Source organism: Phyllostomus discolor, chromosome 7 (assembly GCF_004126475.2).
Source record: "Phyllostomus discolor isolate MPI-MPIP mPhyDis1 chromosome 7, mPhyDis1.pri.v3, whole genome shotgun sequence".
NCBI lineage: Eukaryota > Metazoa > Chordata > Mammalia > Chiroptera > Phyllostomidae > Phyllostomus > Phyllostomus discolor.
This window is the reverse complement of record NC_040909.2, coordinates 108,252,814-108,278,236: the sequence shown is the minus strand read 5'-3', so window position 1 is coordinate 108,278,236 and position 25,423 is coordinate 108,252,814. Positions and strand designations below refer to the sequence as shown.

The following is a 25,423-nucleotide window of genomic DNA, read 5'->3' as shown; positions in this document are numbered from 1 at the left end:
CGTGCATTGCGAGGCATCGCGTTGCCCTGGAAACCACCCCAGGCTGCTTTGGTGAGAGGAGAGATTCCAGGTTCCTTCCAGGAAATGGCACGAACATTCTGCAAGGTGGACAGAGGGCTCTTCTCCCTCTCTCCTGTTGTCTGGCTCTAACTTTATAGAGATTGACTAGAACTGTGTCTCTGATGGGGGGAAAAAGTTGGAGGGGATATGCTCTAAGAGTTCTTCCAAAAAGCTAAAATTATTAGAGCCATGACATTAAAATAATCTCCTCTTATCTCCCAGAATAGCTTTGCAATGTTTTCACCCGATCCCAACCTTACTGCAGCAGCCACTTGTGCACAGATTCCATATAGATTTCACTGCTGAAATTAACATCAACAGTAGTCGTGGCCGAGTGGTTAAGGCGATGGACTAGAAATCCATTGGGGTCTCCCCGCGCAGGTTCGAATCCTGCCGACTACGGGAAACCGAGGTTTTGCTAAAAAAAAAAATACTTATTTTCAATGCTTATTTTCGTGCTAGAGGGTTCTCCTCGACTTTCCGCAGATAATTTAAGGACTTTATGAACGGCTGGTGTACTTCAAGGACTCCAACGCGCCAAGACAAGGAGAAAACAAAACATCTTAGGAGTCGTGTGATTGCAGTGACAACCTAGACCCAGGAGGGGGAGATAGGACCAAAACGTGCCAGACAACCTGAAACGAGTCAAAGCAGAGCGTGGCGAGGTCGCGCAGGCAGGAACAGCTCCGCCTGCCCGCGTTGAGCCCTGCGCCTCCAGACCTTGGGCCAGGCCGCGCGGACCCAAGGCTTACTTCTGCGCGAGCGTGTCCACGCGAAAGCCTCGCAGACGCCCGGACCACTTCGGGACAACGCGCGCATGCGTAGGGATGGGCGCGGCTGAGGGTGCGCGCCGCGCGTCCTCGCGTTGCCCCTGGAAACCACCCGGCGCTGCCTCGCTGTGAGGGGGAAAGACGTAGCCGTTCAAGATGGCGAAGGACTTGGACAAGCTCCTGGATGAGGTTGAGTCCAAGTTTTGCAGACCAGAGCCACTGAGAGTGGACACGGCTGAGCGGCCCAAAGGCTGCAGCAGCGGCGGCATTCTCAGCAACGACCGGAACCGAGCCAAGGCGAAAGAGAATCTCAGGTTAACGGACGGGAGGGGTGGGCCCTTCTGGTAAACCCTGTTCTAAGCCCTGAAGCCGCCCCTCCAGCTCTTCTCCCTGTTAGGGCCGAGACTCTCAATTCCCTACCCCAGGGGCCGTGCACACCCCAGCCCCACCTCCTTGAGGATGCTAGCATCTCTTATCAAGGCTTGACTCCGCCCCCTCTGCGTGCCAAGGAGCTGGCCCCGCCTCTGAGGGTCCACGGCTTCTCCCCGAGTTCAGGGAATCCTAATAGAGGTCTGGGGTACCGCTTAGGTGCTCTCTCATGTGCCGCGACAGTAGTTCTCATCCCCCGGTGAGTTGTCCGCACTGAGAACCTCAGCCTTTTGCTTTTGACTATTCCCCAAGCAGAGTAATCCTTGGACCAGTTGTTGGAAAAAGTCGTTCTATTCTGTTATCATTCGCTGATTTTTGTTTTCTTTAGCTCGGAGGATTTGGGGAAATTTCTTAAGTCTTTTGGGGTTTGATCCGAAAAACTACCTTTCGAATTTGTCAGTTTGTTTTCTTCCGTATGATCATAAAATAAGAGGACTTCCTTCTTCGTCTCATTTCCCCCCTCAATCCCAAAAACAAAATTTTGCATCAGAATGAAAATTGCCCTTCAAAGTGAGGACTTGGGAGCCTCTGTAGTAACTCTTGCTAGACTCTGTTGGAAACGCTGTGGAATTACACAGGTTTGGAACAACCAAGAAAGGCAGTCTTGTTTATTTATGGCTGCATCTGTGGTTTTGTTTTGGTGTAGATGTGTGGGATTCTCCAGAAGTATTACTCCACTTCGTTGTTACCGAATTTACCAGACTGACCTATAATGACATTTACTTGTTTACAAAAATTCACTCTTGGAAGATAAATACATTGAAAAGATTCTAAACTTCAAAAACAAGTTCTAAAAATTAGTTGAATACTGGGCAGCATTATAAAAACATAAATGGGGAGCCAACTAAAATGACTACCTTGAATGGGTTAACGTTCATTTGATTGAATGTTTATGCAAATGTCACTCATTAATTTGTAGATTATCATCCTGAAAGATGGGCATCTTTATGTGCCCATTCCCAGCCCATCTACTATCCCTATCTCACAGTAATGTTCCCTTGCGATTTCTTTTATTCTTTTTATTTGTTACTTTAGGAAATGAAGAGAATTTATCAAAGAGCCTGCTGGTCTTAGGAGAACTAGCATGCAGAGGGATAGGATGTCTTACATCAGGCTGCTTAAAATGGATAGGGATGCTAAGATAGATGCTCTCCAAACACAGGCCCTTGTCTGCCTCTCACTGTAGCCTGTTATGGTATTACTAAAATCCATCCATAATGCTTCTAGCACCCCATCCCACCTTACTACATCAGATTATTTCAATAGTAAACATTTATAAAAGCTGTAGCAAACCAGTACTGTTGTCATGTCTCAAAACTTTTTATGTGGCAATAATTATAAAGGTAAATTATGCAACAGCATCAAAGGCCCTAAAACTAATACCAAATACAATCTCTACCTGGTATATAATATCAAACATTAAAATTTTGTCCTGAGCCAAAATTGATATTTGAAAGTTAGGAACCAATTTATATTATGAACTTGTGAACAGTAGACTGCCTGTCAACTGTTTAGTGACGTAGCCTGTATCTTTTCCTTAGAAGAGTTAAAATACTGAAACTGTCTCCTAAAATGATAGCTCTGCAAATAATAAAATAAATGACCATGCTGCATCTGGATACCAGGAACAACTGCTAATAATGTAAGTGTTCAAAACATATGCAATGTTTTGAAGTGTTCAAAATAATAAAAGAAATGTGTGATTAGTTTTAAAGAGACAGATGCAAGTTGAACTGCAATAGTGATAAAGTGGTTCAGGATAATACCAATGGGAATATTTACAGATAATATCATAACCTCCTGTCAGGGGTGTCCAACCTTTTGGTGTCTCTGGGCCACACTGGGAGAAGAAGAGATGTCTTGGGCCACACATTAAATACACAAACACTTACGAAAACTGATAAGCAAGAAAAAAGGTTTTAAGTAAATTTATAATCTTGTGTTGGGCCACATTCCTAGTCATCTTGGGCCACATTTGGCCCACTATTAATTATATTTATTTTATTAAATAAAACAGCTAATGTAGCAAATATTTATCAAGTTCTTTCTATATGCTGAGTGCCTTATATATGTTATTTCATTTAACCTTTGTAACCTTATGAGGTGAATACCATCATCTCCATTTCATTGACCAAGCCAAGACTTAGGAAAAGAATTACTTGCCCAAGACCATATTTTCAATTCTACCAGGACACTGTAGATCAAGATTTATGCTTTTATGCATGACTTTCACATTTAATTCTGGTTTTCAAATGTTTATTTTTTTATTTAGAATATACCTTTTATTTTTGACAGAAACTATCTTAAATCAAGATTAGATTAAGAAGCAAAGTTAGGGAAAGAACCAATAAATGTTCATTAGCCTTCAATTAAGATTATTGTAGCATCAAAACACCATAAGATAAAAATATATGACACTATCTCTTAAAATGTACGTGAGTTCTCGATGAAACAATGGCTTTTTTTTTCTTTTCTGTAGCAAAGCGCAGGTAAATGTAGGCATCATGAAATTGTGTGATCTAATTACAGACCAGAACGTCACTCGAACAGTGTGGACCCCTAACAGTACTGATTAGTTTAGTAGAATGTGACTGCACCTGATTCTTGAAGTTGTGAAACTGCACGAGAGAACAGAACCCAGAGAGTATATCATAAAAACCAAAGGAGGAGAGAATTTCAAGAGGACATCTTAGGAACCTGCTGTTGTACAATTAAAGAAACTGAAGGAATTGGTACCCAACAATGTCACATACTTCTGAAAGATTAAAAAGGACTGAAACTGAGAAAGGCCATGGAGTCTAGTGATTTGGGCAGTAGTGATCAAATCATTGTTGCACTGTAGTTGAGGAATGTAAAGGCCAGAGATAGAATCATGATACCTGAAAGAAGTTTGAAATAGCTATCTAGCCTTTGACGGTCAGAGAGATTAAATAATTTAAGCTAGTTCAGTAATTCTCAACCAGTGATGACTTTACCACTCAACAGGCATTTTGTAAGTCTTGACATTTTTGGTTGTCACAACTGGGGAAGGATGTGCTCTTGGCATCTAGTGGGTAGAAGTCAGGGACGCTGTAAAACATCATACAGTGCACAGCAGCCCCACTTGCTTCCCCTTAACACACACCCCAGAGAATTACCTGGCCCTAAGTGTCAGTAGTTTCAAGGTTGAGAAACCCTCATACAGGTCACCAGCTGATGCTAAGTCCAATACACGTGTAAGGAAGTAGAAAAAATGGATATAGACTGTTCTTCAATAGTGAGTAAGACAAGGTGGCACCCTGGCCAGTGTGACTCAGTTGGAGCTTCATCCCCTAACAGAAAGTTTGCAGGTTCAATTCCTGCTCAGGACACAATTCTACATTGTAGGTTTGATCCCCAGTCCCTGGTGCAGCCCGGGAGCAAAAGGGCTGGGCGTGGTGGGGTGGGGGCATCAATGTTTCTCCCTTTAAAAGCAATGAAAAAAATGTCCTTAGGTGAGGATTAGAGAGTGGGAGAGAAGGAAAGCAGCTTCAAGAGGGTTTGGGGGGTTCTTTGGAAAGCAGTCTTAAGCCTACTTAGAAGTCAAGGGAAGGAGCCAGTACAGAGTGGCAGACAGTGAGGATAACAGAAGGAAACAACTGAAGAGGCAAAGCCTTAAAAATACATGGAATCAGGCATTCACCATAGGCAGCAGTGTCTGGATTTCCTTACATCAGATTAATTATTTTACTGCAGGCAATAACAAAGAAGGGCTACAGTGCTCATGTTAAGAATTTTTCAGAGTAAATACTTTTCTAAAATTGGGATTCAGCTAAAAAACCTTGTCTTCTAAAATATTCTAATGGTCCAATGAAGAAGCTGTTATACAGCATTTGTAACACATAAACTCTCTAATCTTGCTTAGTGTTAGGTGTACAGACTGCCCTAGATTCAATTGCAAGACTCTCCTCCACTATTTGTATGACCTTGAGCGTGTTTCTGAATCTCTCAGGCCCCATTCTTTCATTTATATAGTGAGTATTCAGTAAATGTTAGCTGTTGAAGTTTCATGCAGTAACAGTTTGTATCAATAGTCCTGTGATGGCTTTACCTGCAGAGTTGAAAGGTAGTTGAAATATTCTGCCAAATACTGTTCTTTTTTGGGGGGGAGGGTATTGCTCCTTTGATTATTTAACCTTTGACTCCTCTACTGAAAAGATTTATTTGACTTACAGTAAAACACTTGGGGGGAAAAATAGACTGATTAAAATTATCTTTGTTTCTGATTCTCAGGTTCTGTGTATAATTGTATATATTTTATATTCCTTAAATAAGTGACTGATGTTTAAAAAGTACATGCCCAGCTTTTTCTTGAATATACCGTATAGCTTTAAATGTTGAATATTAAGTATATAAATTTGTAACTGAGACTACATTTTTATCTCAACAAATTTAAGCTATGTCCGTAGCAGGAAAAAATTAATGTCCCATTTATCCTTCTGTTTTCAACTCTAGTAATAGACTTTATTTAAATAAAACTCTTATGTTACTTGCTGATTTTATATGGTCTTAAGCTTCAGCTGTTCTGTTTTGTTTTTTAGATCAACAGAAACATTTAAAAAAGAAGATGATATTGACAGTCTTATTAATGAAATATTTGAAGAGCCCAACTTTGATATAAAATCCTTTGTAAGTCAAGTGTTAAAAATATGCAGTATATTTTTATTATTTAAGGCATGTTTAGAACAGTCTGAAAACTTATAGAATGCCCAAATATTTATAGTCCTTTGCATTCTGAGAAATACTATCATCTAAATAAATTATTCCACTTAGAGTTGTAAAAGAAATAAAATATTAGAAACTCAATGTGTTTTGCTGTTCATCTCTCAGCGAGAATGTGAAATTAGAAAAGTTGTTAGGACAAAAGTCAACTCATAGTTGACATTGGTTACCTATATTTATTTATAGACTCTATGAAAACACTTTTCAGAAAGACCAAAAACAAACAGCTTTCCTATAGGAATGTGCTTAGCATCTCAGATGCAATGCCATTGCTGTTATCCTATGACCCGTGAGTAAATTATTAATATATTAAATATTTAAATGCTTATGTATCTATATCAACTTTATGAAAAGCTCATAAGATAATATAGCCACCTATATACCACTCATACTGAATATATATTAATGTTTTACCATATTTGCTCTTCTGGACTTTTTTTTAAATAAAAATTATATAGTTTAAGAATTCTCCAAAGCCCACTCTATTGCCTTCCTCCCAGAGGTAACCACTACCCTTTCTGTCCATACTTTTATTACATGTATATGTAACCACGAACAGTTTTCATTGATGTGTAATAGCTTGTTATGTAATTCTACCACAGTGTATTTATCCATTTCCCTGGTGACGGACATTTAAATTATGTCCAGTTGTTGCTCTTACAAGCAATGCCTCATCCGATATCTTTGCATTCTTTTTTTAACCATATACGGGAGTTTCTCTAGGATGTATAAACCTTGAAGAGGAATTGCTAGGTATGCTCATTTTCAGTTTTTTTACCCATTGCCAAAGTGTTTTCTAAAGTGCTGTATCATTTATGCTCTTCTTACCAGTAGTATATGAGAATTTATATACTTTAGTTTTTAAAGAAAGAGACAAAATGAAAGTCTAAATTTCAAGGACCACAAAGAAAAAAATCTGAAAAATAAATAGAACACCAAAGAGGTTTTTGAAAAGGCAGTGCATGATAAAACGAGACAGTGCACTGGCAGTCATTAGGCAGAGGCGGTGGTGAGGATGTGTACATGGGCCACTTCCATTTTTGTCAACCAGCTGAAAAATAAATGGACTAGTACAGATCTTAAGACCTTTATTTCTCTAAATTTAACATTTCCGGTTCAGCTGAGGCATTAATAAGCTGGCGACCTGGTTGATTAGTATGTCAGCCCAGCAGCAATGGTGTTGAATACTCTGCAAACAAGAATGCATCATAAATGTCAAGTAACAATGCTATTTAATTCATAGTAGGAAAAAAAACTACATGATGTTCTTGTTGTGATCCATTGACCATCAGAGCCATTCATTATTTATTCAGCACTGACAGGGTGCTTATCTGTGTGTGAGGCACACTTTCTTCAGTCCAGGGCATTTCTGAAGCAGAGGGAAATACTTCTCTGGTTTGGCTTTAAGATATACAGATTTGCAATAAAAGTAACTCTTACAATCATGAAGAAATAAACGTCTATGTACTTCTTCTGTATGCTCCTTTTTTAAGTTATTATGTCCAGTTTTCCAGCCTGCAAGGGAGAAGGCACCCAAATAAACTTTTGAAGGAGAGCAGGTCTGTGTAAAGCATTGACTGGATGAGGAAACAGGTGTCTGAATAGCCAGTCCATGCCCACCTTGTCCTCAGAGGCCATATGCTGCTCCCGGGAGCACTGCTCCTTCCCCCACTGCTCTCAGAGCCGCATGAAAAAGCCCGGAAACAGCAGTAAACGTGACAGTACACCAGCTTCGAGTCATATGTGTGAGCCTGGATGCTACATGAAACATATTTCAAAAAACAGACAGAGACTCATGCACATTATTATTTTGGAGACATGCACCCAAATTTTTTACAGTTCTGTTTAACATCAAATGAAAGAGTTAAGAGAAATAGTAAAATGAAATATTTTTGCCTCCATTAAATTCCCTCACCTACTAGGTAAAATGAAGGCATGTTTCTGCACAATTTAAATTGCCTTTTCTCCATCTACTTCCTCTCCTTGGTGGTGGTCCTAGTATGGAGGTTGGTTTATGTTGTTTGGTACCATATACCAGTTAACACTTAATAAATGCCTGCCAATGACGGCGATGTTATGTAACCGTGTAGAAACTACTGTATGCTTGTGACTAGGTAGCTCTGCGTTTTTCTTGAATGCCTTTTGGCTGATACCTTTCCAATTGATCAAAACTAATATTCTTGAAGTTACCCAGGAGTTTGGTTAGTTTGTTTTAGTTCAGGTGAGTACCATTCACAGCCTTTAAAAATGAGTCTGAGGATTTTTTTCCTCCTCAGTTGAATTTTTCCAGGATGAGGTTTTAAGTAGAAGGTCCTTCGTATTAAATCATTGAACTGTAGTATTAATTGAAGAGTTATAAAGTGACTCTAAATCTTAGCATGCTAATAATGGAAATATATCAATTTCCTAGACCAGAAGTTAGCAGAGTAATTTGCAAATTCCTCAGGGAGGTCTACTTCCTTTTTGCCTTTAAAAAAAAAGGTTTTGATCATTGTTTTTATTTCAGGAACTTTAAAATGATATAGATTTTTTACTTAAGTTATTTAAAAATATTCTTGTTATAAAATAAAGAATATTAGTTTTCATGTTACAATTATCTAAGGTTACTCTTGGCCTTTTATTGTTTTGTTTTTTTAACAGAAATTAAAATCTAAATCTTCAGGTAACACGTCTGTCAGAGCTTCCATTCAAGGCCTTGGTAAGAGGTAAGTTGAGATGGCTCTGGTAAATTATACACACTGGCAAGCAAACACTGTGAGCACAGACTAGTAGACTTTATTACCATTCAAGCAACAGTGACATTAAACAACAAAGCACTGATTGGCTTTCAGGAGAAAAACCAATAGCTGTATCTTCAGTGTTCTCATGGTCTGTGGCCCCTTGGTGTAAAGGAACTTGAATGAGGGATTATTGCTATTATAAATAATTTTCTGCCATGTGGAAAAAAAAGTGTGAACAGTTTCTCAAAATTAATGTTCTGTTATATTCCTCAGTATTTACTTTGTCCCTTACATTATTTGGCCAATACATTTTTCTGTGACTCATTTTAACTCCTTAAGTGTTCCTGAATATACAGGTTATATCCACTAAAGCACCGACCCTGGAATAAATATCTCTTCTGTAAAACAGTGGGCTTAGTCAGGAAAATATACAACTTGGTTATAACTATAGAGTCAACATGGCCAAATGAACTTCTTATATTTCTTTCTTGCTGTAATTTTCTTTTCCTCCTGTCTGTCGAACACGTCTAGCTGCAGCCCTGTGTACCTGGGTGGAAGCACTGCCCCGTGTGGCATTGGAACAAGGACTTCACAGAGGTAGGACATCAGAAAGATACTTCCTCACAACGTTTTCCGAACTGATACCCTGTTGTTAAAACATAGTTCTTACCGTGGCATCAGTCTGTTTCATAATAAGTAGTATATTTTATTATCCAACCCATGAGTACTTTACTGAAACCTTTTTTCTTGGGCAATAGCTGTTGAAAGCTTTGATGTTGGGATTGTGTTGTCCATTGTGTTGATGCCTTTTTCTGAGCCCCCCTTCAAGTGCCTGGGTCACTCTGGTTCCAGTGTGGTTTCCGCGGGACACCAGGAGGGGGAGCTTCTGCTTTGCCATTTTCTCCTTCTGGTCAGTGGAAGCCAGTTGGTAAGACAGCGGCAAAGCAATGCAGCCGTGCAGCTGTGGAAGGTGTTACCCACACTGACTGGCCAAACAGTCAGCAGGAGAGGCTGCGGCTCGGCGGTACCCCCAGAGTTCTCACAGTCACTTGATTTTACATGTTTAAATAGAAACCCTCCTTTCTTTATCTTTTCCCCCGCCCTTCTTACACTCACTGTCTCACTTAGTACAGCTGCCAGGGCATTTCTTATGGCCATAATGCCACCTAAACCGAGCCCTTACCAGCCTCATACTCCTGGCATATCCCATTATCATTGTCATAATATGGGGAGACAGATTGATTTTAAGCAAATCCTTGTATTGTCCTGATACTTTTGGTTTTATCTTTGCAAAAGCCTACTTACCTAGATTATTACATTTCTGTCTAGTTAAAACACTTTATTTTCTGTTAATTTTAAGAAAAAAAGACCAAGATGTATGATCACATGTTGACCACATTTTAGGAGGGATAACTGTTATACCAAATAATAGAACTGGGATCTAAAAATGTGTTGTTGGAACATTGTTGGCTGAGCGCTGGAAAGAAGGGCTGTAGGACCAAGGGGAGGCAGTCTGGGGAAGCCTGCGTCAGAAACGCCGGGCGGTAGACAGGCTAACAGCAGTCTGCTGGGGTGCTGCCTGCTGCACAGGTTGTAAATAAGAACTGAGAGCACGCAAAGCATCATGCGGTGAGGACTATCTGTGCAAAGAGTCAGAGGTACAGACTGCCCTTGGAGAAGAATATAGTCTGGTTGTTATCAGTCCTGACTTACCTGTCAACTCAGTGGGACTCATCTTAGTCGTTTCTATTTCCATGCCAATTATTGTTATATTTTGAAGCAGGAATCCCATATTTTCTCTTACCTTTCCATTCAATCTCAGGAAATATGTATCAGTGTTTCCTTACAGGTGTCTTCTGACTTTTAGTCTTTAAGACAATATATTTTGTTTTACTTCTAAAAAGTAAACATTTCATTAAGATTTTCTTTTATAGCCCTGGCTTGGCATAGCTCAGTGGATTGAGCTCGGGCTGCGAACCAAAGCATCGCAGGTTTGATTCCCAGTCAGGGCACATGCCTGGGTTGTAGGTCACAGCCCCCAGCAACCGCACATTGATGTTTCTCTCTCTCTCTCTCTCTCCCTCCCTTCCCTCTCTAAAAATAAATAAATTTTAAAAATCTTTAAAAAAAGAAAAGATTTTCTTTTATATAGTATTTTATAGTATGTCCTTTGATCTAGTTCTAGCATAGAAGAGTCTTGTTCCAGATAGAATTTCAGTAGATAAAAGAATGGCCTGTTTTTATATAGCTTGAGGATCCTATCACATAATATTGATCCGTAAGAATGGCAAAACCCATCAAACCCCATTCCTAACTTCTGCATGGCTACCAGAGCAGAAAATGTATACCATTTGCATATATATGCACAAGTAAATATTTATATTCACAGATCTCTTCTTCCTCACCTGTTACAAAGATACCAGTTGAGGTATCTGCACTCAGATCACCCACAGAAAGACAAGCACATACCTGTTCATGTGCGTGTAAAACATTTTATGTGTGAAGAATTTTATACTGTCTAGAGCACTTTTTTATATATGCACATTGGTTCACCCTCTCCACAGCAAAAAAAAAAAAACAGATGCAAACAGAGCAAGAATTTTTACCCCCATTTTATAAATGAGGAAATTGAGGCACTTGTGTTAAGCTCATCAAACACATATTAATTAACCACCTGCTTGCTAGGTCCTAGGTTTCAGGTGAACACATCGTGGTGTACAAATAAATGGACACTTCTGTGCACTCAGTGAGCTTTCGGTCTAGATGAGGAGAGAGACTTTAAACAGATAATTTTACAAATAAGTATTTAATTTTCATATAACATGTAATGCAAAGAGAAAGTACACAATACTATAAGCATGCATAGTTAGCACTCCATCTAATACGAAGGGTTAGAAAATACTTCCCTGCCCTGGCTGGTGCAGCTCAGTGGATTGAGTGCCGGCCTTCGAACCAAAGAAAATACCTCCCTAAGCAAATAACATTGAATCGGAGTCTTATATGAAAAATGAGTAGGAGTTAAGCAAAGCGAGGGGACCATTGGAGCCAGAGGGTACACCGTGTTAAATGACCATGAGCTGGGAAGGAGCGTTGGAGGAGCAGAGAGCAGCCAGGTGAGCTGGAGCACAGTGAGTGCAGGACAGAGTGGCTCCTGACGGGGCTCGAGAGGTAGTCGAGGGACCTGTGGTGTGTGGTCCTGTAGCCCTTTAGAAGATTTTAGAAAAAGTTGTGTTGTATATGCAGTGGAAGCCTTTGGTAGGTGATTGGTCAGTTGGTTGGTTTTTAGTAGATGGAGTCACCTAATCAGATTGTGTTTCTGCAGAAAGTTATTTTTGCTGCTGAAAAGCAAATGGATTGGAAGGCAGAGGGGCAGGACAGGAAGAGGACCCAGGGAGACCAGCCAGCAGGCACTGTTACAGTGGTCCAGGAAAGAGACAATAATGGCACCTGTGAACTGAGTGGTGGCAGTGGCTGTCGGGAAAAGGTGGCACATTTGAGCTATTTGGAGTCTAGAATGGACAAAATTTGATGAAATACATGGCTAAGACAGAACTTGTTAAGAATGATTCCCAAGTAATGAGCCTTGTCCAAAGTCACATAGAATAAGTGTTACAAAGCCAGTTCCCATTCCATTATGCTTTCCAGCAAACCATTTTGAAGAAGGCCATGTAATGATGTAACAGGGGAGAATCTTCGCTGTTTTTGCTGCTGAAGCTGCTATTTTCCAGCGGTCCAAACATCAAAACTCCCTAGTCCACTGTGTAGACCTGACCAGGTCTGACCAAGGGCCACAGGGTCTGGGCAGAAGACTATATTGGGCTGTGCGTGGGGCATTCCCACCGTAAACATTTTTAAACAATAAAGATTCTGGACAAAGGGACAAAGCTCTTGGTGATACCTTTGTATGCTATTCCTGCCACATTTTAGATGATGTTTCTTTCATTGGAATCATGACTTTCTTTTAGATTTGCTCTAGTTATACATAGTTATGGAAGAGGAGTAACTTTAAGCCCTGAAAACAAGCACTGATGTACGTGCCCAGGGCATAAATGAAACTGAGTCTATTCTGCCTGTTTTCCATGTGTTCTATTTGTTTAATTTATGGGTAGAGCTCTGGTTGGAAGTAATACCCAACGACTTTAGAGTGTAAAGATTTGAGCCTTGGACCCAGTTGGTGGAAAGGAGAAAGAGCAGCAGCAGGCAGCGTGGTGGCATTAATAAGGTACAGATAAAACCAAGGCCTTATTTTCAAGCCAAATCGAATTTTACTCCTAATTATTTTTAAACTACTTGCGAGACTGGATTATTCCATAGACTGGTACTAATTATGATCTAACAAAGTGAATCGTAACAGCAGAATGATTTCTTAGCTGCTAGCTAGTTTTATTTTTCTCAAAGGACAGTGTTTGTAGGAAAATGTAGTAGTGTGAATAGATTTGAATAAACTACTAAATTTTAAATTAAATTAAAAAGCTGTATTTAACATTATGGTTGAGATTTTACACATACAAAACGTCAGGAAATTCAAAATTATAGTTCCCACAACAGCAATAATTCAGCCAAATTGCACACATGTATTAAGGCATTAAAGTTAACACTCTGTACAATCATGTAATAAACTACATATGCATAAGAAAGCAAGTTACAGCAGCTTTGGGAACCATCATTTTGCATTTCCTGACTTGTACATTCAAAATCCAAGTTTAAATGTGTACCAGTATACCTGTGTTGAATTTCCACGTGTACCAATACAACTTCATAAATTGCTAACTGTTTAAAAGAAAATATGGAATTGCTCATTGAACTTGTATAAATTTTGCACATTTAGTTATTGTTATGATTAATAATAATTTTAGAAATAGAAATCATTCTCAAAGGAACCTTTAGGCCAAATATTTGTAATTTTGAAGTTACCATATTTGAATTTTATTCCCCTTAAAATTCAGAAGGGTTATATCCTTATTGAAAAAAAGTAAAAACAAACTTGAAAGATGTATAAATAGAAATATAATGATTTCATTCCCTCCCTTCCATTCCTGCCATTCCTGAAACAACCAGTGTGGGCTATATAGTATATTACCTTTCACATTTCTCTCCATGTCCTTACCTCTGTAAATACCTGTGTAGGGTTTTTTTTGGTTGTTTTTACAAAAATTGGACTATGCTGTGTATGTTACTGTGCACCTTGCTTTTGAAATCCCTCTAGGTCAGTGGATAAATTAATTCTTTTTATCAGCTGTCTAATATTCCATAGTCTAAACATGCGGCATGCTACTCAGCTTTTCCCGTTTTGGTCGGTATCTAAGTGTTATCTTGTTTTCTGCCACTTCAGCAATCCTGCAGCAGAAATTCTTGAGATGTGTGCATATATTGGTACTTCTGTATATGCAGTTGCTTCCCCCAGATGGGATTGACAGTGAGTGCAACAGCCAGGCATAATTTTAACTTTAAAATAGTCCCAAAGATTAAAGCAGTTCACATACCCACCAGAAATGTCTGAGCGTACTAAGTTTTGCTAAATTAAATTGGTTAAAATTTTGTTGTTGCTTTAAATTTTAATTATTTGTTATATTTTACCTTTCAATGAACACTGTTCCAGACACTGGTAGAGCACTTTACAGTATTAACTCTTTAGGTCCTCATACTAATTCTAAGAGTCATATAAGAATTATTAGTATCCCGTTTACATATGGGGAAACTGAGTCACCGGGGAGTTATGGGACTACAGTTACACAGATAGTAAATAGTAGAGTCAGTAGCTGGACCTAGGCAGTCCATGTTGCGTGTCTGCCCCCTTAACTAGGATTCTGTGATACCTGTTTCAGTGAGGTTGACTGTAGTTCTAAGCTTTTTCTTTATTAGCTAGTCATTTGTGAACATCCTTTGTGTAGCATAAGTGTTGGACTACATGCTGAAATGTTTTCTTCCACTCTATTTTTCACTGTGTTTATGGTATCTTAACACCTGTGTTTTGGGTATCTTAAAATTCTCATTTCCTTTTACTTTTTAAATGATCAAATGCAACTATATTGATTCTAGTTTTTAAATACTTCAAACATGGAGGTTTCTCTAAAGTAAATAACAATTATTATATAACTCAAATTGTTTATAGCAGCAGTTCAAAATATTGTTATATATTATCATTTTACTTCTAAAGTTACTATTTAGTAGATGAGTTTGAGAATTGCTTGGCATTTGAATGCCTTAGATATTCACTAAGTACCCATTATATGCTAATCCTAATTAAAAGCATAATTCTAGCAACTCTGCCCCTTTTCCTGCATCATCAGTGTTTTGCTCTTCACTGCATCTTTGCCATCGACATACAAACATGCCTTTATCCCTCCCTTCTTAAGTAAAACGTTCTTTTAACCTCACTTCCTTGACCAGATACCACTTCCATTTAAACTGCTCAGATACACCTTCCCAGAGAGGCCTATGTAGACCACTCTATTTAAAATTGCAACCTACAGCCTGGCCAGGATGGCTCAGTGGGTTGCAGTGTCATCCCATAAGCAGAAGGTTGCAAGTTCCATTCCTTGTCAGGGCACATGCCTGGGCTGCAGGTTCAGTCCCTGGTTCGGGCACGTGTGGGAGACAACCAGTCAATGCTTCTCTCACGTTGATGTTTCTCTCCCTCCCTTCCTCTCTCCCTAAAAAAGCAATGAAAAAATTTCCTCAAGTGACAATAAAAAATAAATAAATAAAATTACAACCCACTCTATCCTAGTACTCAATTTTATTTTCCCTACTCTACTTACTATTTCATTTGAAGCATTTTTTTACCTTCTAACATCGTGATGAGTATTGTTTTCTCATTAGAATCTAAGCTCCATAAGGACAAAATCTCACTAGCACATAGTAGGCTTTCAGTAAATACGGGGTGAGGCAAAAGTAAGTTTACAGTTGTTTGTATGAAAAATAATACAATAATTAATAAGTAATACAAGACTGAATTCTGTGTTTTGTGTACTCACACTGTAAACCTACGTTTGCCTCATCCTGTAATTTTTAAATGAGTGAATGAACACATTAGTGCCAACTACTGGGGAAACAGACAAATAAGATGGTGTCCCAGCACTCAAGTAGCTTATGGGGGAGACAAGTTCGTTTGAATATAAAGTGGCAAATTCTGTGATAGAAGCATCCTTGAAAATTTCCATAGAAAGGAAGCAACTTAAAGTTGTTAGCTTAAGTGAAGATCACCTCATGCACAATTTGATCTGCACATCCATTTTGTTTCTTTTATATCTTTACAGTGTGCATGTGTGCATATATGTGCTGGTATATAAGATCTTAGTAAAATAGTTTGTATAGAAATTTTACCTGAAAAAAAAAAAGAAATTTAACCTGAAAGTTTAGCTATATAATCAGCCCTTTAGTATGAAAATTTATAGTCAATTTAATCTTTACTTTTTTGTTGTTTACTAAGTAATTTGTAATATGTGGTATATCCTATAGATAAACCACCATATTTTTATAGTTAAATGAACCAGTAATCTTTAATGTACGGGTTTTTTCTCTCTGAACAGAGCATGTGACCATCTGCGCTGTACAGCATGTGATTTCCGGGTAGAAAGCTATGACGACTATATGTGGGACCAATCGTGCGATTACATGTTTTTCAGGTGCGTTTCTAAAGAATTTCACTGGGAAAATGTACCAAGTGTAACTTTATGTTTCTTATTTTGCTATAATATCTCTTGATGGACTTGGCCAGATTGCATGGCTTCTACCTCTTCAGTATTTCTCTCGTCCATCTCCTTTTTCCATCTGTTTGCCGTCAGCCCGGGTAAGGACACGTTGCTTCTGGACGCGTGTACAGAGCCTTCTCTCTGACTCTTCTGCTTACAGTATCTCCTTGCAGACCACCTTTCCCTTGCTGAGAATTAAAGCATAAAAGGAGCAAACCATTCTCCTACCCAAAACCTTTCTGCTTACAGAACTATGTCAAAATTCCTTAGTATGGCATCCAAGACCCTCCACAGTCCAGCCCCTGTCCATCACCCAGCTTTGTCTTTCCTTCACAAGAGTTTAGTGACATCAGATTACTCCACACTGCCATTCCCCATGACTGTGCAAGCTTTCCCATTTTATCTACCTCAGCTCTGCCTGTCCCTCAGGGTCCAGTTCATTGTACCCTGTGTGATTCCTTCACCATTCCCAACTTGGAAGTAAAGTCATCCCTTCCTGTGTGCCCACAGCACCTCGTACCCATTACAGCACTCACTGTAACATGCAATCGAAAATCTGACGTTGGTTGATATACGTCTGCCTCCCTCCTTGTGGTCAGGATAGTCTTATTCATACTTTTGCAAGTTATACATTTTTATACACTACTAACTACCTAATATTTTTAAGATGTTACATTATAAAAATATTCTTAAATATGCAATCACATTTTTAAATAAAAATTTAGAGTTAAAATGAATAAAGCATATTCATGCATTTTTGGCTCCCCTATCCAGTACCTAGACCAAAGCTATGTTTTCAGAGACAAGTAATCTGACTATAATAATTATAGCACTCTCCAACAGCATGAAGAACGGGTGAGTCGTCCACACCTCTTCTGGCACCCGTTCTCATGTAAATCCCTAGAAGTCTCTTCTAATTTAGTAGTTTTTAAACTTTTTCACATCAAGAACTGCTTTGAAAATCTCATGAAAATTTTAAATTCTATCCACACACACACAAAAAATGAAATGTATAAATAAATATGTGGAAAAATTATAATTTAAGAGGCCTAGTGTAATCCCAAAATCTCAGGTCAGGTTAGTCCACTTTTTTTTTTAACTTTCTTGTTCAATTACAGTTGTCTGCATTTTCTCCCCATCCCTGCCCCCCACCCCAGCCAAACCCCCTTCCCTCCCTTGCTTCCACACTCCCCCTTGGTTTTGTCCATACGTCCTTTATAGTAGTTCCTGAAAACCCTTCTCCCCACTGTCCCCTCGTGCTTCCCTACTTTTTTTTTTTTAGAGAGAGAGTGGAAGGGAGTGAGAAAGAAAGGGAGAGAAACATCAGTGGGTGGTTGCATCTTGCACACCCCTTACTGGGGACCTGGCCTGCAACCTAGGCATGTGCCCTGACTGAGAATCCAACCAGCAACCCTTTGGTTTGCAGGCTGGCACTCAGTCCACTGAGCCACACCAATCAGGGCTCAGGTTAGTCTACTTTTAATCCCATAGGTGGAAAAGTTAACTTTTTTATCACTTTTTTTGTTAAAGATTTTACTTATACACTTTTATAGAGAAGGGTAGGGAGGGAGAAAGAGAGGGAGAGAAACATCAATGTGTGGTTACCACTCATGCACCCCCTACTGGGGACCTGGCCCACACCTCAGGCATGCCCCCAATGGGAATCAAACAGGCAACCCTTTGATTCACAGGCTGGCGCTCATTCCACTGAGCCACACCAGCCAGGGCAGGAAAAGTTAACTTTTAATGTCTTGTCTGTTTTGCCTTTTCTGACTTTTTTAAATCCTCGGCTAGATACTATATTCTGGTTAATCTAATGAGCGATGACTAATCCCCATATGTCACCAAATGAACCATCGATTTTTACAAAACTATTGATAGATAGAATAATAGAATGCATGTAATATCAAAACTGGGGTGAACACAGGCATTAAGTGAGCTTTCTGTTGACTTATTTGGTACCTGAGGAATTTGTAGTGTCTCAGAATTATTAAGAACATCAATTGGTTTACTCTAAATCTGTGGCAGCCTGGTTTTGTTTGTTTGTTTTGTTAATGAGGAAGAGAAGCTTTATTTTTTCACAGGGTCAAGCACAGGCACTGCCAGTCACTGTCAGGTGCAGGGGGCAGGAGGGTGTGGGACCTTGGACATCAGACTAGAAGACCATCTGGAGAGCTCAGAACCCTCCCTGGGAATATCCAGCTCAAACCAGGAAAGCGAGAATGGGGTGTCTGGGGAAGGCTGCATCCACCTGGGGCTTTTCCTTGCCTCTTTTGGATTCTGTTCAGCATCAGATTCCAGGCCAGCAGCAGCCTCCAGAACTGCAGCCACAGGCGGAGCCCCCAGACTGCTTACAACTACCATCATCACAGGAGTCAGAGCTCTGGCACCAGCAGCAGTGAGACCTGTGGCAGCTCAGGCGGCAGCCCTCGGAGTGGGGCCACAGCTGCCCCCAGAGCTAAGGGCATAATTGAATGGGTCTTGAGTGTGGCAGCCTGGTTTAAAAAGTATGTATGTTTAGATAAAACAATGAGAACTAGATGACTTATACTATTAAAAATAAACAATATTATTTGTCTTTTTATAATATACTAAATACAATATTTTTAAAAAGCAAATAACAAATAATTATTTATTCAGCAGCAATTACTATCTCAGCCCTCAAGATACTTAGAAATACTTGGGAGGTAAGAGAATGGAACAAATAAAGAAAAAGGTCATCATCATCATCAGGATATAAATCATTGATATGTTTTTATTTTGTAGAGCTTATTAGTGTTTCTTTATCAAACAGACATTATTCAACTCCAGGCCTGTGACATTCTTAGACACTGGGCTCACAAGATAAGTTTCACCCAGTTTCTCCTCTCAAGTAATGCGTATTTGAGAGGGAGCAATGTCACGTTATAGCATTGTCTGATACATGTGACAGTGGAGAGAGGTTAAAAGAGAGCATCACAGGACAAGGTGAATATGCTTTCTCCTAAGGTATCAGGGAAAACCTCAGAGTCTTGAAGAATGATTAGGAGCCTGCCTAGCGAACAAGATGGACAGGATATTGCTAAAGACGCAGGTGCAACCACGTGGCATGTTTGAGAAATTTTAAGTAGTTTGGACTGTGGAGAGTAGATAAAAGAACAAGGGAGAGGAAGAGGTGAATGAAGTAGGGGAGAGAGACAGAAAACAGCAGAGGCGGGAAAGGAACATGCGGGAAGCTGGACTAAATTTTTTATTTTAGGCAGTGGCTAACCACTGAAGGCTTTTAATCAGGGGGAAGATCTGAATAGAGTTTGAATGTATGGGAGCCAGGCAGTTTAGAATCTTGCAGATTATTGAAGGATGTTACGATAATCCAGTGGGAAAGCACTAAGGACCTGAATTATGTCAGTGAGGAAGGTAGAGAGGAGTACATGTATTTGAGAGACTTTAGAGGTAGCCTGGCTGTGAAAAGTGAGAGACAAATGACATCTGGGACGAGTCCTAAGTTTCTGTCTTTGTTTACATAGCTAGATGATAATACTGCCTGTTGATAGAGGGAATTTACGAAGAGATTTTAGAGAAAGAGGTTATGTGTTCGTTTATGAGAGCTGTTGAAACTGTGGCTCTGAAGCTGTGGTAGGAAACGTAGTCTGTAACATGGTGGTTGAAACCGTGAGACTGGATGGTATGACCCAGGAAGGCCACTTGGAAGCCTGTCAGTGAATGCAGGTAAGGGATCATTTAGCGAAGATAGGAGGTGCTTTGGTATTGGGTGGTGGGGAGTGTTGGGGGGGGGATATGTGAGTAATTTGGTCCTGGAGGCTTTGGGGTCTGGAGTGCTGAGATGGGAAGTAAGCCTCGGATAGGAAGAGGAGTTCACCCTCTTTGGGTGGAAGGAGGTAAGATATTCGTGCATTTCATGGGGAAAGCTGGGAGATGGGAGGCTTTCACACCTGACGCCTGGCTTTGTGAGTGACACCTGGCTTTGAGGATGGGATCTGCTGAAAGGAAAGGAGTGGAGGGCAGGTGAAATATTTGAGGAGGGTAGGGCATAGTTGCAGGGAATCCAGAAGTAGGTGGTGACTGAAAGCAAGCTGAAAGGCTTGCAGATGAACACTGACAGCTCAGCAGCATAGAGGGCACCATTTATTTGAGTGGCATCAGTCTGAGCATTGGTGATACAGTGAGATGTCATGCTGCTGTTTATTTTATTGTTCTTATTTTATAAATGAGGGAAAGAAATGTATTCCAGCCTTGACAAGTTCTAGGACTTTCTAAAAGAAGTATAATCTATATTTGGTCATCATGCTGTAATAGCTGAATAAAATGCTTTTATTTTTATATTAAATCATTTTCTGTATGAGAAATAATGAAATTATTTTTCTTTTAAGCTTTTAAGATACATGTGTTCTTAACAAGCATTTGAAATGTATTAATTAGTTTCCTGGCTGTTCACTATTCTTACTCCTAAAATCTCTAATGAAGACTTCAATCAGATATCAGATGTTAAATTTGTCAAAATATATTGCAGATTGAAGAAAGAACATTTTTTGTATTTAATATTTAGCCTTCATTAAACAATTAGTCATTTAGTTCAATAACATTTAGTTATGCAGGGGTTTTTCTTTCTAAGAAAACTCAAATAATGCATTTCTTCCCCTGGCTCAATGTAACCCTAGCGAAGTCATTTAGCTGGTCAAAGTCTCAGTGTCCTGAAATCAGACAGTTGACCTGGAAAATTCCTCAGGTTTTGTTAGGCTCTGACTTTCTACATTGTGTCCAGATTTTGTACAGTGCAGCACTGAATGTCGTGTCCATTGGCCACCAGAGGGCACTTTATAGCCTGTCTTCCATTGAGTGACATAAAAAGCCAAGATAGGACTATATCTCCTTTTTTTAAAATTTATACTGTACTTCATCACTTTACTTTGCGTTTTTCTTCATTTCATGTTTATTTTTTCCATTTTTATTCTGCCAGAAAATAATTACATAAATTCAGTACATGTACTATCATGAAAATCATCATTGACTTTCAATTAATTAAACTTCTCTAGTCTTTTTTTTTTTATAATTGCATCAAGTCAAATGGTTATCGCCTGGCTGGCGTAGCTCAGTGGATTGAGTGCAGGGTGTGAACCAAAGGGTCGCTGATTCAAGCCAGGTCCCCAGTAGAGGGGTGCATGAGAGGCAACCACACATTGATGTCTTTCTCCCTCTCTTTCTCCCTCCTTCCCCTTCACTAAAAATAAATAAATAAAATCTTTAAAAAAAAAAGTCAGATGGTTATCATTTTTCATGATGGTCCTGCCAATTGATTTAATTATTTTAACATTATTTTCTTTAATGTAGGATAGGCATTTATTTTGTTGCTGATACTCAAAGTAAGTAACATATCATTTAAAAAGTGAAAGAGAGAGCCCCAGCTGGTGTGGCTCAGTAGACTGAGTGCCAGCCTATGGACAGAAATGTCGCCAGTTCAATTCCCAGTCTGGGGCGAGTGCCTAGGCTACAGGCCAGGTCCCCAGTAGGCGGGGAGCATGAGAGGCAGCCACTAATTAACGTTTCTCTCTTTCCCCCTCCCTTCCCCTCACTCTAAAAATAAATGAATAGTATATTTAAAAAGAAAAATATAATGTCAGTTCAACATATAGAAATAACAGGCACATTTTCTCTATTAATGAAAAAATTTCTGTAGTTAACCTATCAGAAGCTTATTATTTTTATGCCTCTTATATCCCCTCCATTTGCCATATTACAGGCTTTTAGAATATGGTACAGTGAGTATCTGAGGTAGGAAATGAACCACCATACTTTTCACTCTATTCTCATGTCATATCATCTCTGATAAAACAAGGCAATAATTCTTCAGCTTTTTAGGTCATTGTGTTCTAAGCAGCCTTAGTAAACAGGCCCAGAGAGTTGCCATGAAAAAGTACTCACTACTGAGGAAATACCCCAGGAGAACATGGAAGTGTATCTTCTGTTGTTTGTGAGAGGGGAACCAAGGTTTGCTTAGTGTTCAGATGTTATGAAGATGGGAAATTCAAGCAATTAGAACTTTCTTTAAGTCAGTAAGCACTGACAAAGCCACTATGTTAAAACATTCATGTTTTACTAATAGGAACAACATGCCAGAATTCCACAAATTAAAAACGAAGTTGGTGAAGAAGAAAGGATCACGGGCATACGCCTGCCAGTGCAGCTGGAGAACTGTTGAAGAGCTGATGGACCTGCAGGCCGATCATCAGCTGCGCTGGGTTTGCGGTAAACATTAGGAGTGAAGACTTTTCATAGACCAGTGCACCCATGAGAGCAGCATCCATTAATCATCATAACATTTAGGTAATGGTACATGGCAGTATCATGCCCTTTGAAAAAAGACAAGAAATTTCACCTCATGACTATAACCATTTTCAAAGACCAAATGGACTTAAGAAGATAATGTGCTTTATTTAACATTTTGGAATTAGTCCTCTTTTGATATATGGACATTTCACTGTGTGAGTAAGGTAACAACGTATCCAAATCTTCTTTGACAGCCTGTCTCTGTTTAGTGGAGCAGTTTTAGACCAATTTATAGCTATTCATTAACAACTGCAGTATTACTGACTGCCAGTACACTTAGCATAAACATTCCTCGTAAGGGGATGAAGCCCCAGTGCAGAGAGTCCAACCAGGGGTAAAGACACCACCTCGTCCAGTCAGCTGCTGCAAAAGATGCTGATGCAGATGTGGCAGAAACTCGGTGAGTAGTGACTGGCTGAAGACAGGTTTGCAGGAGTACGGGTGTACCGCAAATCAATACACTGCCTGTATCTGATCTTACCTCAACCACTTGAGGTGATACTATGTACAGTAATGATAAGTATGTATTACAGATTTTAGCTTATTTCCCATTTTGTTCATTTAGGTATCAAAAGTTAGTTTGTAATTTTAGCAAATGTCCATTTGTATATAAAATTTTTTTTTGATGCACCTACAATCACAAGGGAAGATCCTAATACAGACGTCATTTGTTGGCTTTTTCAGTACTTTCTAGCCTTTAATGCCTAAAACTCTAATCAAGTAAAGTGAACAGCAAGTAAGATATTTTCTCAGGCAACCTGTTGATTTTTCTGGTAGGATCAGATTGACATACTGTTTGTTAAATGAGTGTATGAAGAGAAATAAACTTAGCTGAAGCAACCTGTTGACTGGTTTTTGACACTGATAGCCCTGAGACTTGGAGGACCCCACAAACCAGCACATTCAGGAAATCAGTTACCTCAGAATTACCAGCTCCCAGCACCTTCACGAGATTCTGGGAGCTTCCCAATCTGCCAAAAGTTCCTTAGTATGTGTGTCTAGTATACAGTTCCACTGTGTGACACAAGGCATGCTGAAAGGCAGCAATGGAAGCAAAGTCCCAATCTGCTTAGGCCGATGCTGAATCCAGCCACCTAAGCAAAGGAGAAGAAGCTGGTCATCAAAACCCTTTTCCTAGCCAGGACACATTTGCACATTTACTCTAATAACTCTAGCATTGCAACAGAACGAATCTGGTGGCAGATACATTTTTGTATTAAGAATATATTTATTGAATATGTGTTTTGAAGATCTTATCTTTCAATAAAAATGTTTACTCCCTAAAATTGTATTTCACTGCAATGTATCCAGAAACAGAAGGATTTGGATTGAAGTCACTTGTTTCCTAAAAATAGCACAGCAACAAAATCCACACACTCTGAACCCCGTGGAATTTGGCACATGGTCATATGGTGATGTTTGCTCTTCATTCAAATGAACAAATTTACTGAATTATTAATTTGAATATATTTATTATTTCATCATAACTATTCTATAACTTGGATACATTGCCCATGTTTGGCACTTTATAACACAGTAATTGTAATAATTCCCAATGTCAGAAATGTATATATGACTTCACATTTTTGTTGGCAGTTTACCTTATAAGCTTTTTAATATTGTACAATTTCTAATCTAAAATACAGAAAGAATATTCTGTTTGTACACAGAGGAATAAATTATTATCAGTCATAATTTAAGCCAAAACGCAATTACTTTAGTATCAATGTAGGAGAAAAGCATAGTTTCTGATGAACTATAATTTTAAAATGCAAAATCTATAAAACTTATGTTTTACCCATTTGTTTTCAATGTTTGTAATAATTTTCTGCCTTTAGCGAGTATCTATTTTTTGTCAAGCCAGGTACTACTCTATTTGAACTGTATTATATTCTCTGCCCTTATCCTACCTTGAAATGAAATAATAAAGAGCTTTATTCTGTATTTAGTTACATTTTTATTGTATAATAAAATATTCATATTGGGATTAATTGGAAATAATTTTGATAATTTCTTTTTCTATTTATTTTTATTTTTTATTTAATAATTTCTGTATTGTATTTTTATTACCATTTAGTCTCCCTATACCCCACTACCCCCACGACAATCACCACACTGTTGTCTATGTCCATGCGTCCTGTTTCCTTTTTTGCTGGATCCCTCCACCCCCTACCCTCCCTGCCCTTAGCTGTCATCCTGCTCTCTATGAGTCTGTCTCTATATTGCTTGTTAGTTCAGTTTGTTCTTAGATTCCATATATGAGTGAAAGCACATGGTATTTGTCTTTCTCTGTCTGCCTTATTTCACTTAGTATAATGTTCTCCAGGTCTATCCATATGGTTACAAAGGGTAAAACTTTCTTATTTTTCACAGCCCAGTAGGATTCCATTGTGTAACTGTCCCATGGTTGTCTTATCCACTGGTCTACTGGTGGACACTTGGGCTCCTTCCATATCTTGGCGATTGTAAATAGCGCTGCAGTGAACAAAGGGGTACTTATATTCTTTTGAATTAGTGTTTTTGGTTCCTTTGGATATATTTCCAGAAGTGGGATTGCTGGGTAAAAAGGCAAATCCATTTTTAATTTTTTGAGGTACCTCCATACTGCTTTCCACAGTGGCTGCACCAGTCTGCATTCCCACCAACAGTGCAGAAGGGTTTCCCTTTTGCAGAAGGGCTCCCCACA

General features: G+C 39.1%; 1 protein-coding gene, 1 long non-coding RNA gene and 1 other non-coding gene across 4 annotated transcripts; 2 read left to right on the top strand and 1 right to left on the bottom strand.

Annotated features, from left to right (window-relative positions):
• Positions 1-380: 380 nt before the first annotated feature.
• On the top strand, positions 381-462 carry TRNAS-AGA. Its single transcript has one exon. It is a non-coding gene; the product is annotated as a tRNA-Ser (tRNA).
• A 250-nt stretch (positions 463-712) lies between these two features.
• Positions 713-24,681, top strand: C7H8orf37 (chromosome 7 C8orf37 homolog). 2 transcript variants are annotated; one of them, XM_036031278.1, is made up of 7 exons: positions 713-1,144; positions 2,839-2,901; positions 5,819-5,906; positions 8,640-8,704; positions 9,251-9,316; positions 16,252-16,347; positions 22,514-24,681. In XM_036031278.1, the coding sequence occupies exons 1-7, from the start codon at positions 987-989 to the stop codon at positions 22,665-22,667; spliced, it is 690 nt and encodes a 229-aa protein (XP_035887171.1). In that variant the 5' UTR covers positions 713-986; the 3' UTR covers positions 22,668-24,681. The 2 variants fall into 2 exon arrangements, with proteins under 2 accessions (XP_035887171.1, XP_028389691.1); XM_028533890.2 differs by lacking the exon at positions 2,839-2,901 and having other exon boundaries at positions 727-1,144.
• Positions 7,215-8,646, bottom strand: LOC118501734. Its single transcript, XR_004904385.1, has 2 exons — positions 7,620-8,646; positions 7,215-7,514 (listed from the first exon to the last, which is right to left on the bottom strand). It is a non-coding gene; the product is annotated as an uncharacterized LOC118501734 (long non-coding RNA).
• Positions 24,682-25,423: the final 742 nt, after the last annotated feature.

Coding starts and splice junctions, on each gene's coding strand:
- C7H8orf37 (XM_036031278.1), top strand. CDS start 987: ATGGCGAAGGACTTGGACAAGCTCCTGGATGAGGTTGAGTCCAAGTTT. Junction 2,902..5,818: donor CAGGAACAACTGCTAATAAT/GTAAGTGTTCAA, acceptor TTTGTTTTTTAG/ATCAACAGAAACATTTAAAA. Junction 8,705..9,250: donor ATTCAAGGCCTTGGTAAGAG/GTAAGTTGAGAT, acceptor GAACACGTCTAG/CTGCAGCCCTGTGTACCTGG.